The sequence below is a fragment of the Acanthaster planci genome, linkage group LG04, assembly GCF_054643075.1.
Source record: "Acanthaster planci isolate LZ-2023a linkage group LG04, COTS_SCS, whole genome shotgun sequence".
NCBI classification, from domain to species: Eukaryota; Metazoa; Echinodermata; class Asteroidea; order Valvatida; family Acanthasteridae; genus Acanthaster; species Acanthaster planci.
In genome coordinates this window covers 20,908,215-20,920,256 of record NC_141780.1, presented here as the reverse complement: position 1 = coordinate 20,920,256, position 12,042 = coordinate 20,908,215, and the positions used below count along the sequence as shown (strand labels likewise).

The following is a 12,042-nucleotide window of genomic DNA, read 5'->3' as shown; positions in this document are numbered from 1 at the left end:
AAACATTCCAGGTTCTGAGAAGCTATCTCTAGATTAATCGGAGGAAAGATAATGACTGCAGTATTGCCGAACTCACAGACAGAGTCTTAAACTTGAGCGTACAAGCACTTTAACAAGTTAAAATACCCTATTGGTCAAAGAGGTACATAACGCCCGCACACCACCTGCATGTGAGTGCAATACCACTGCCATAATTAAATCTAATGCCGGTTGCTGGAATAACGTATACGGTACCCATGGAATCCTCCCATGATGGCCTGGTCATTGGCTGTCCATCCCTTGCTGTCCTTGATCTCAGTGTCTGCCTTCTGCTCCAACAGCAACTTGACCAGACCAATTTGGTCCGATTGGCACGCCAGCATCAGAGCAGTCCTGTTAAAAAAGAAAGAAAACGTGATACTGGAAATCTGGTTCAGTTCTCCGAAGATATTTTTATTAAACTCAAGTGAACCATCATTTGCAAACCAGTGCTCTACAATTTCGTTCACATTCATCAGACACTTGGCTCAAAAGGCCCACTCCAATAATAGGTTGACTCTGTAGGAGTGAGTGTTGGCTGTCATAACCAAGAAGTGGTTTCGACTGTTTGTGTTTCATGAGCTTCTTCAACAATTTCAAAGAGACACGGGCATGGTGATATGTACATGTACTCACATTGCCCAAACAAATGTACCCATACTAAGGTCGGTTTTACTATATACTGGAAAACACTGAAAAATACCGGAAAACACCCTAAACACCGAAAAACACCTTAAACACCCGAAAACACCCAAAACACCAGAAAACACCCTAACCACCAGAAAACACCATTGAACACCGGAAAACACCCTAAACACCAGAAAACACCTTATGCACGAGCAGATTTGGCACGTTCACGTGGACCACAGAAATGGAGTTACATTTTGTTCCACATATAAAGCGCGTATTTTACGCACGGCCGAAGTATTAATGTTGCATCGACCTGATTCTGATTCAATTATACTGGGAAGACTGTGATGGTGCACTTTTACAAGTCGGTGCGTGGCACATTGAAAAGTGTTTCCTGATTTTGACCTATGCAAGACGTGTACGGTTACAGGCTGACTTTGTAAGCTTTTTGAAATTTTTTCCTAATGTAAATTTCATTTGGTTGGATTTACGTAATAAAACATGTTACGCTTTCATATCTAAAAGAATAAATATATGAAGTGAATATGTGACATTGTAAAACACACACAATTTCGTGGAGAAAATGCACAAAATCACTTTGCTTGGTAAAACGTGTTTTTTTTAGCCAAAAAGCGATATGATTTTAATGCTAAATGAGCAACTGCCAATCATCTGTCCAAACTAAATAATCGCAGCAAAATAACCCAAATAAAAAACCTCTTTCACCAAGAAACTTTATTACTGTAACAATTCCGGCTTGCCTGCTGTTTTTTACTAGGGCTTTCACTTATAAGCGAATTCTTCCCTGTATTTTGCCCGAAGCTTAACTGTTTCTAAGTTTGGCGGGCCTGTCAAGAGTTTTTCATACAAAGAGGAGACAGAGAAAAACTACTGTCTTGAGGCAAATGGGTGACTCTCAACCATGAAAACTACACTGAAATGGAATAAAAAAGTTGTATATGTTCCTTTCAGCTATTTCACTTTTTCAGTCAGGTTGATAACGATGTGGAGACATCTGCCATGTTTCCGATCGTGCATGTCACGGACATATACTCTAGTGCATGGAATGTTTGGAAAACAAACTCAGATCGTAGCAAATGTGTTTCTGCAACACTATTAATTGTTAATTACTTAGTCATTTCATATAGGCCTATCGAAATGAATCATGTTATCACTTTTGGACCAAATTCGTGTATTCATTCTTTTACTATAAGCAATCATACAATGAGGGGTTGCAGATCAACCATTCATACCTAAAGGGAAGTGTTTGATATGAGCAGCAAGCATACTGTATGTCCGTGGTACATCACAAAGAACACTAGGAAGATGAGCAATGTCATCAACAGACAGCGAACAAAGAACGTTACTACTTGATTACACTCCTGGTTGACTTTCTTGAAAAACTTACTCCCCGAGGACAGAGGATGATGTATCCTCATCACTGAGGAAATAAGTATGCAACGGTGGAAGGTAATGATTTTTGATGTACTCCCCTTGTAGCCTCCTCTGCCCCCTGATACAGATTCGGACCAGATATTCTCGTCCCAAATTTATACAACTTCAAAACAGCTAAAAAAAACACATAAGAAATAAAAACAGCAACATGGACACACGGAAAAAAGGGGGGCTAATCCAGTTAGCATATATACAAAAAATAGATTTATGTCAAAATAGAATATCAAAATGAACATTCTCAACAACAATATCAAACTTGACATAACTAACGACATGTATATGGAGATGATTGGTGCATAACTCATTCAACTGCCAAACATAATTTCTTTTTCAAGTTAATCGGTTGTTCCATTTCTGACATCAGAGGGGCGGTGTGAAAAGATACTCGTAAAAAGCCAGTCTGCAAAGTGGTTAAAGGAAATTTGAACGTGAGATGCGTACCCAAGGGCTGGCTACCATGAAGTTCACAGCACAAGTTCACGTGTTTTGGGGCTTCCCAAAAGGTGGCAGGTGGTATTCGGCCATCCTCTGGTGATTAACAGTACCTGTTAGGTGCTTTCTGTTCATCTGTTGGGCTTTCTTGACTTTTTTTTTGGTTGTCGGCATTTGATAACTTTCATTTTGTACGTTTTCCAGCGGTTGGCAGGTGTTTCAAGAAGGTCTTCTGGTTTGTAATTGGTTTCGGTGTTTTCTGGTATTTAGGTTGTTTTCTGGTAATTAGTGTGTTTTTCGGTGTATAGGGTGTTTTCTGGTAATTAGTGTGTTTTTCGGTGTTTAGGGTGTTTTCCGGTATTTAGGATGTTTTCTGGTATTTTCCGGTAGTTTTCCTGTGTTTTTCAGTGTTTAGGGTATTTTCCAGTAACAGGGTGTTTTTCGGTGATTAGGGTGTTTATCGGTGATATCAGAGTTTTCTAGTGTTTAGGGGGTTTTCTGGTGTTTACAATGTTTTCCATTGTTTTCTGGTACTTTTTCCATAGCTTTCCTGTGTTTTTCAGTAGTTTTCCGGTGGTTTTCGGTATTTTTCAATGTTTTCCGGTACAGAGTATAACCCATTCAGGTTAAGGTGCTGCTGATTTGTACCCATTCAGCTGAAAACTGACCATGCCCACACAGTGGCGTGCCTTCTCTTGGCACTTGTGAAGGGCCATGCAGTCCCATTATAAGTTCCTGCCCAATTTCCATCCCATTTACCTGTTGTTGTTGTTTGTTGCATTGACATCAGCATCGTTGTCCAGCAACACCTCTGCCATGACATCCTGCTTGGCCTCTGTGCATAAGTGCAACGGTGTACTTCCATTCTAAGAAACAAACGAAACACCATGTAACGGAAACAGAGATTCCAATTGGTCCCTGCCTGCATCGGACAGAAAGTTTCGGTCATCGTTTTGATTTCTTTTTTGCCATTGACAAATACCTGTAACTATGCTTAGCCTTGGGAAAGCCATGCTTGGTTGAGAAGAGGTAAAACATTTTCATTATGGCATGTATGAAGGCAAATTGGAAATTTTTAAACTGCAATGTCATAATTTTCTCCATACAATATATCCCATGGTTTCTTAATATCAATTGAAATGGGATTAAAAGTTACCTAATTTGGTCAGAACCACATCTTGAAATACCATACCAATGCAAAACGCACATGCATTTCTCCACTGTATATGAGGCAGTGAAATTTGGAAGTCTTCCACTGAAACTGAAATTTTCAATACAGATCTTCTTGGACGGCAACACAGGACAAGGTTTTCTGGATACACCAAAAAAATGTTGGCCCACCTTGTTGGGGGCATTGACCATAGCCCCACCCTTCAACAGGAGGAGAACGACATCCACAAAGCCCCCATGGGCACCGAGGTGCAGGGCAGTATTGCCGTCCTTGTCCACCAGGTTAGGGTCTGCCTTGCTCCTCAGAAGGGTCTCCAAGCAAGCCACATGGTTACCCTGGGCAGCCTGTGCACATCATGACAGCATTGACATTTCAAAGATGACCGAGTTTGGCTACAAATATGCATGACGAACTCTTCATTGTTAACTTTAAGATGCACTGACCATGTGATTGTACAACATGAAATCCCCAAAAGTAAAGTGCATGTATAGATACAACCAGAAGGTATACGTAAGTTTCATGTACATTTAAGCTTTTGGAGGAATTTTTTTTCTGATTCCTTAATTACACAGTAGCCGACTGCGTCTCTCAATCCTCTCAGATCGTACTGAAAAAAAAATTAAGCAGAAACATCTTGGTCATATTGGTGGAGAGTAAACAATGGCGTCATCTTCAAATAACAGAAGTCTCCCCCCCCCGGCAGTTAGCTACAGAATCAAACCTGCTTGTTTGTATGGTTGAATCAAAATGCATGGTCCGAGGGCTGAAAGCCAAGGAATTCAACAGAAACATCTATTACCCGATTTCAATGGTAAAAATAATGCACGAGGGTCGAAGCAACACGACACAAAAGTCTGTGACTTGAAACCTTAAATTTCGGACTTATTTCAAAAACTGGTTGCAGCAGAGACAAATACAGCCAACAAATTTCTGACCAAACCTCCAGTGAAGATGGCAATAAAGGTGACGTACAGTACCTTCTATGAAATGCCCTCAACCTCCTAGATACCACTGAATCCATTAAATAGTCTAGGAGGATTTTGCAAGGATGGGCTTGACGATGCCGCTCAAAAATTTAAGCGTACCCACGTACAATGTATGAAGATTACGTCATCGGTTTCCTGCACATTTAAAGGGGTCGGGGACTTCACAAATGGCAAGGACGTCAGGTTGAACCTGATGCCGTCACAAGTACAACGTACATGTACCTTCATAAGAGGTGAACGCTGGTCATTGTCGCAGAGGTTCAGCTTAGCTTTGTTTGACACCAGGAATGCTGCGACCTCTTTGTGGCCATGAGCACAAGCCAAATGAAGAGCAGTTCTGAAGAAAGACAAATTCAAAGAGATCTTTACAGCTACATTACAAACTCTAGACTGGAAATTCCAACAAACATATTTTACTTTTATAAAGTCCTGCTTGAAAAACATTGCTCTTCTTCACAATATGCGTGCCAGAATTTTGGACTCAGTTTTTCCCTCAAATTTCCTGGAAATGACTGATCCTGTTGCTCCCTGTGTACATGTAGGTCCTGAACATGTTCTGTGAGATATCCCGATTTCAACCACTGCAGAATCGTATACAAGTATTTGAGACATGTAGTCGAACAGTGGCAGCGTATTTTACCCATCCAGCTCACGTACACCTGCAAGTAACATGAATGTCACGAATGTTGTCTCACTGACCATCTTCTGCCATGTCTGTCTAAAACATATTTCGTCCGTGATGAGTTTGCTGCCAGGTCACTATTTCACAAACCTGAACGCAGCTTAGAAACAAAACACAACCCCAAACACGAATTGGAAATATAAATGTCGGGCACAATCAGCTGATCTGCCCCAATGCATGAAGGCTCTGCACGATTCAAGGTCAATTCTGCCTGAAATTTTCCAATTTTACTTCCCTTTTTGAAAGCAATCAGGCGATTGGCTAATGCAAGAATTATTGTCCAATCATGCACTAAGATCAAGTAATTGCTCATATCTACCAATCGCTCCCAACACAGACATGAGGCTGACATACATGCACAATGACATTCACTTGCCTAAATTTATTCAAAATTTTCAAACTTCATGTTGTATCCTAAAAACCATGCCTTTATTCCTAAATAATTCAAATCACCATGATCACTCTGGCTGATAATGTGCCATTTTTTGAATTGCACATTAATGGTAGCTTTTGTTTACTTAATTAGGCTATCATGTCATGGCTATCAAGTGAAGCATAGAGTTTTTATGGACACTGCAGCGGCTTTAATTAATTATAATTAAAACTGGATTATCATGATTATATAATTTAAAAAAAACACCCCCAAGCGGAACTCAGATTTCAGAAGTGAGTCGGGGGAGGGTTCATTCGAACCATGGAGGAAGGAACACACCCCCCAGCCTAACCCGGGCCTGTACTGCCTTCTGTACTGGCCTACCACGACTACCATGTAACCATCCTTATGTGATGCCAGTTATTAAATTAAAGTCATTTGACATGGTTCTCCCAACATGTCCAAATTTGTAATCAAAAATTATTAATTTGTTTGTTAGTCCAGCACAATGTCAACAGCGAACAGGTCAAGTCTGGCCTAGGCCTACCTGTTCTCTTTATCAAGTTGATTGACATCTCCCTTTTTGCTCAGTTGTTGCACTTTCGCCAACTCCCCGCCCCAGGCCGACTTGTGCAATTTCGGTAAGTCCTTTTCTTTCACTGAATAACCTGGAGGATCGAATTCTGCATCAGCAGTTGGCCCTGGGGCGGGACCTTTCACCTTCGCCTTACCACTTTTGAAAATTTTCTTCATACTTTCAGCATTGTAAAGCGAATTCGAGAAGCTAAATTAAGGCCTTCGATTCAAAGTGGCGTCCCTAGTGAACGACACAGCCTCGTTTTGATTTTGTGAGAAGAATTCGGTTGTTCGTACTTTATTCACTAATGCAAATCCTTCAATCCATGGAGTATGTGGAACAGCTCCTGAAAAGCTCAACTTTTAAGGAATGCAATAAAGGGTGGGTACAGACTAGAAAGCGCAAACTTTTAATATTATATAGCGAGAAGGAAACAAGACTAAAGACATTTTTCAAATCTCAAGTGCGCTTTGTTCATGGACTCTGGTGAAGATCTCGACTTTGACAATTTTGGCCGAATTCTTGTAAATCTTTTGCTTCAGAAAGGCCATAGAAATAAAAACAGAAACTGTGTGGTTAAGGATTTTTTTAACTCTCCCATTTGCTTTTATTAGGGTACGTCGTTGCGAGGCTAAAGACAGCCTGAAAGATGAAGCCGAGTTTTGGAGAAGGGGCTTCCATGCACAATGTAAGTGTACAGTGCAGTACACATTAAGTACGTTTTACTTTTAGTGTGGGTGGGTGAATGTGTGTTTTGAACAGGGGTGAGTTGTCTCATTTGTCGACTCCCAGATGGTTTGACTGTTTAAACTTGTCTGGTATTGCACTGAGCTTGCTTATTAACTGCGTTTTATCAATTGAGACTTTGGCATTTTTATATGTAAAAATATGTACGCCGTGACTTGCGTGACAACCCCCCACATGCCCCAGAACTTGTGGGCTTTGTCGTCCGCCGCCCTTCATGTCAGTTGACGAACGTTCGTGCATGTCGTGGGAGCTGGGCGGACGTCGGCATGGTCGGACCCCACACTCCACCAACCCACACTTCTATTTGGGGGTAGTGTATTACCAGGATTACATGTTTAATTCTTGGTTTCATGCAAACATTGACATTATCATGATTATTGTGATGTCTTACGTGTCTTATAAAAAATGCACGAGAGACAGTCGGGGTTAAGGTGAAGTTAAAGTAAAAAACACATGTTTCTCGTCTGGATTTTTGGAAAAAAAAGAAGAAGCTGGCTTTCTATATTTTTTAATCTTTTCAAGATGGCCGCCATTTTAAAATTTCCTGCAACCGTTAGTGTTTCCACTGTTCAAAGACATGTTAAAATGAAAGACAAATCGGACAAAAGAACTGAACAGTAACAGTGTCGTTTAGTGTTGTATTGGTCTACAGTTAACAGCTTTAGATGCGTTAGCTTTACCGCCAAAAGTCAAGATTTATTTTTGATGAGTAATTTTACATATGAAAATCAAGCACCAAAAGTCAGCTCTCTAAACCTAGAAGTGTACACACCAAGCTATGAATAAAAATGTGTTTGTGTTTTTCCATAAACATATGAAGATTCATTAAAAATATTTGAGGCAATTTTTTTTCTTTACATTTTGTCGGTTTACTTGTGCAAGTCTATATTTTTCTACTACAAGGACTTTACCTTTTGAACTTGTGACATACATGATGTACAATGTATCCATCACCGTTTGACAAAAGTTTGTTGACTTGCGGTTTGATGAAACCAAACAAAACAAGATTCAGGCTAACGATGAGCATGCATGCATGCTAGCCCCACACGTAGGGCTGTAGTGGCTCTCTTTTACAATTTGTCTCGTTTATGTTGCCACCATAGCCCTACTTCAAGGCACGTCTAGTTAAATGCCTGGAGTCCAAACTGCAGGATTGTCACAAACTTTGAATCCTAATATCTTCTGAAATGAGAATGACTTGACAATTTTACGTACACCGGCGTATTCCTCAGAGTTTGGACTTTTATATGAGCACCCTGAAGCTTTCCAACCAGTTATGTATGGTACAACCTGAACCGTACCTGAGCGCCTGTTGGTAGCCTTGAAATCCGACGCAACAAGCGATGCTTTCATATTTTGTAAAGTGGCCCGGCCCATGGTCAGCATATAAATATCACAGGCCCAGTTTTCAAGGCACCATACATGTACATCGGTAAATATACGGTTTTTGGAAAGCTTTAGGGTGATATTAAAGCAACCTCTTTGGAGAAAAATTCTTTAACAATTTTCACTCTTAACTCTTTAAGTTTTATAACTGAAAAAAGTAGAACCAGTTCATGGCAAAATTTACAAGTGCTTTGTTATTAATCAACTTTGCTCTTTGCCGTTCAACCTTTTTCTTCCAGTTTCTTCAAGTCGTGATGGTTGTCCCAGCACACGGGTACAAAAATTTCCATAGCCACAACTGTCATCGTATTCATCGTAATCATTGAGGCCCGCTGTTGCTATGTTTGTCAAATCTGTAAACCTCTTCCTCTGCAAAGCACTACGTACCAAATTTATTCACCCGAAACTCCCAATCGCTTCCATTGTCTGCCAGCAACGACAGCAGAGGGCACTCTTTACAATGGAAGAAGTGGAGAAGGGGTTCCGTGAGGACGTCAACCTGGCAGCCGTGTGTCAGATGACAGCCACCGCAGACAAAGATGCCAACTTCCGGGCCGGTTCGTATCTGGTCCAACGTGCTGCCAAGATGGGTGCCAAGGTACATCCAGGTCAGCTTGACCATTAATGGTCTCCTTCCACAAGCTTCTATCCAGTGGAAGTAGACACTAGCAGGGAACGGACCCACCACCAGACTTGCTAATGCCACCTTTTGCTTAGCACCAATACCTAGACTCTATGGGTTTATACACATTCCGATGAAAACTAATGCAAACAATTAGCCCTCTTGCAATAATGTTTTGGACGGAAGCGTCCATATTCCACTCTCAGCTGAACAAATGTATATTTGTCATTAAATTGTCTGATTATTTTTTATGAAAACTTCTGGAAAATGTCCTCTACATGTGCACTACTCATTGTTAATACGCTTAGTGATTTGTGTATGTAAATTGAGTGAAGACAGTAGGTCCTCGGTTATCAAGCTGTACTCAGTTTGAAACTGCATAAAAACTATGTGAGTTATATAGAGATATGAACAAAAGTATTATTTAAACAATAACTTGGAGTCCTCTGTGTGAGCCATTCCATTCAGATTGAGGACATTCACAAAAAGAACCCACCAAGGATTTGTTCATGTCTTCTGGAATTGATCTTTTGTTGTTATCATAACCTAGAAAACCCAACGCAAACAAAAGGTGTGTCTTTAAGTAAGGCATTTGTTTGGTTGGGAAACACAGCATGCCTGTACAGGTTCATGCTCATTTGGCAGAGGGTATGCTGTGCATTCCTAACCACTTCCTGATTAAATGGGTTGTCTTGGCTTGTATGCCAGTTGTCCCTTTGAAACCTTCCCCACTGCCCTCAGGTGTTGGAGGGGTTATACCTTTGCACAGGGCAGATTGTAAAATACAACCCTGTGTTTCTGTTTGGACGGTACAGGTGGTCTTCTTGCCTGAGGGTGTGGACTACATTGGCAGTTCCCCAGAGGAGTCGACCAGCATGGCCGAGCCTCTGACTGGCAAGACAGTCACGGGTTACCGAGAGCTGTGCCGACAGCATAATGTGTGGATATCACTGGGAGGCATTCATGAGATGGTATTTATTGCCTTATGACTTCAGTGCTCCTTGTAGATGAACAGCAAGCTTTGGTACAAGAAATGATTTGTTCATATTTCTATAAAATTTGCATGTGCTGCCTTACGCCTATATCAGTCATGTTTGGTGGGAAACAGTTGTTCTGAGCCCTTGGGCTTAGATTAATAGGAGAGGCAGGTCTAGGTTTGGCTCAAGGGAGGTGGTTTAGTGCTCAAGGTTGAGGCAATCACCAAGTTCCTGCTGTTGCTTTTCACTTTCTTTTCTAATTTTTTGGCATGGGAGGGAGGGTTGAACCCCCAAAGTTCCATAATTTGCCAGTAAAAAATGATATTTTATTTCCCACAAGGAGTAGTACAGCAATTGGGGATGAAAGCTCCTGCAGCAATGTTCTCATTCCAGAGGAAGAAATTGTGTCTGGGCACATGCATGTATCTCAGGCGTATATCTCTTTTCTCCCCACTGGGACCAGTACAGCCAGTCGATGACAGAAGCTACTCTAGCCATGTTCTTCTCAATCCAGAGTGTGTCTGGACTTGTTTGTGTATTTCTGGTGTAGGTCTATGTCTTTTTTCTCAAACAGGGACCGGTACAGCCAGTTGGTGATCTGCAGCCATGCTCTTCTCAATCCAGGGGGACATTGTGTCTGGACGCGTGCATGTATTTCAGGTGTTTTTTTTTTCTTTCTCCCCACAGGGACCAGTACAGCCAGTCGGTGACAGAAGCTACTGCAGCCATGTTCTTCTCAATCCAGAGGGAGAAATTGCATCCGTGTATCACAAAACACATCTGTTTGAAGTTCAAATCGAAGGTCGAATGAACCTGCGAGAGTCAAGTTTCATCCTTCACGGTGAACACATGAGTGACATTGTTGACACTCCCATCGGCAAAGTAGCGCCAATGGTTGTATCCTTACGCATCATTTCATTATTTTGTTTCTCATGCTATAAACAAGTTGGACTTAACCTTCTTGGAACTGATTAATGTTAAGGTTGTGCAGAAGACTGTTGCGTAAATCCGTGCTGCGAAATTGGGGGGATAGCGATGACCTAAATACATGTAAAAAAAAATTGCCCAGCCATGTAAATTCCAAAAGCGTTAGATGGTTCAAATGTGCATCTTATGTATACTTCCACTCCACACTCTCAGAAATGCTTCTATGTAAAGCTTTTGTACTTTGTCGCCCTTTTTTCATTGCTATTTTCTGTTGTTGGAAACTTTGAACTATACCTCAAAATCTACCCTATTTTCTCACCATAAAAGGGGGGAGTTATGATCCATTAGCTTATCCCCTTGGTTACAGGTTGATTGTAATCTTGTCAAAAGTGTGGGGGGGATATATACCTCCCAACCGTATCCCAACCCTTGTATTTATGCCCTTGGTGGAATACAGAAATTTTTAATTGAACATTAAATGTTAGAATATTTATTTTTGGATTTAAATATTTGGAAGTAAAATATACTTCAACGAAATTGGAAACTTTCTACTGTTTTGTATTTCAACTGTATTCTAAAACCTTTATTCAAGATATTATAGGAACTACACTGCCAAAAAAGAACTTCTGCTTTCACTTTCTGATTGACTTTATTTGATTGCCTGACTCCAACGTCAAAACCTGCAACTTAAAAACAAATTGACCTCTGACTGCACACCAATCATTGTTTTCAGAGGCTGTGTTGCTGTTGTTGAGATTAAATATATAATCAAATATTGTCAACACTGATTGACAAATATTGTCCAAAAATTATCTCTATGACTGAATTTACAGAAGGGAATATCATTGTCCTTAAATCTGCCTGTGCCCTCAGTGTTACGATCTGCGGTTTCCAGAAATGTCCACTTTCTTAACACAGCAAGGAGCAGAGATTTTAACCTACCCTTCAGCGTTCACCCAGTTCACAGGAATGGCACATTGGGAGGTACTGACATTTCCCCCATCATTTTTTTTTGGGGGGGTCACCTCATACTTTTCAGGCTGAGACCTGTTTTGCATT

The 12,042-nt window shown here is 40.8% G+C and overlaps 2 protein-coding genes across 15 annotated transcripts in view; one reads left to right on the top strand and one right to left on the bottom strand.

Annotated features, from left to right (window-relative positions):
• LOC110982821 (uncharacterized) overlaps positions 1-6,606 on the bottom strand; it is a 51,425-nt gene extending 44,819 nt beyond the window's left edge. For 3 of the 5 annotated variants that reach the window (XM_087135843.1, XM_087135846.1, XM_087135847.1), the window contains exons 1-5: positions 6,295-6,606; positions 4,915-5,029; positions 3,877-4,050; positions 3,295-3,401; positions 235-372 (exon numbers count right to left, since the gene is read on the bottom strand). In XM_087135843.1, coding sequence (XP_086991969.1) covers positions 235-372; positions 3,295-3,401; positions 3,877-4,050; positions 4,915-5,029; positions 6,295-6,500 — 740 coding nt within the window. In that variant the 5' untranslated portion in view covers positions 6,501-6,606. The remainder of the gene's footprint in view (positions 1-234; positions 373-3,294; positions 3,402-3,876; positions 4,051-4,914; positions 5,030-6,294) is intronic. The other 2 variants (XM_087135844.1, XM_087135845.1) reach the window with 1 other exon arrangement.
• Positions 6,607-6,778: 172 nt separating this feature from the next.
• Positions 6,779-12,042, top strand: nit1 (nitrilase 1). Of its 10 annotated transcripts, XM_087136177.1 has the most exons (6): positions 6,793-6,810; positions 6,939-7,012; positions 8,891-9,055; positions 9,895-10,050; positions 10,744-10,953; positions 11,857-12,042. In XM_087136177.1, exons 2-6 carry the CDS (start codon positions 6,974-6,976, stop codon positions 12,025-12,027), a joined length of 741 nt encoding a protein of 246 aa, XP_086992303.1. In that variant the 5' UTR covers positions 6,793-6,810; positions 6,939-6,973; the 3' UTR covers positions 12,028-12,042. The 10 variants fall into 10 exon arrangements, with proteins under 10 accessions (XP_086992306.1, XP_086992302.1, XP_086992300.1 ...); XM_087136180.1 differs by having other exon boundaries at positions 6,779-7,012; positions 8,891-9,065; XM_087136176.1 differs by having other exon boundaries at positions 6,780-7,012.

Coding starts and splice junctions, on each gene's coding strand:
- nit1 (XM_087136174.1), top strand. CDS start 8,798: ATGTTTGTCAAATCTGTAAACCTCTTCCTCTGCAAAGCACTACGTACC. Junction 9,056..9,894: donor CTGCCAAGATGGGTGCCAAG/GTACATCCAGGT, acceptor TGGACGGTACAG/GTGGTCTTCTTGCCTGAGGG. Junction 10,051..10,743: donor TGGGAGGCATTCATGAGATG/GTATTTATTGCC, acceptor TTCTCCCCACAG/GGACCAGTACAGCCAGTCGG.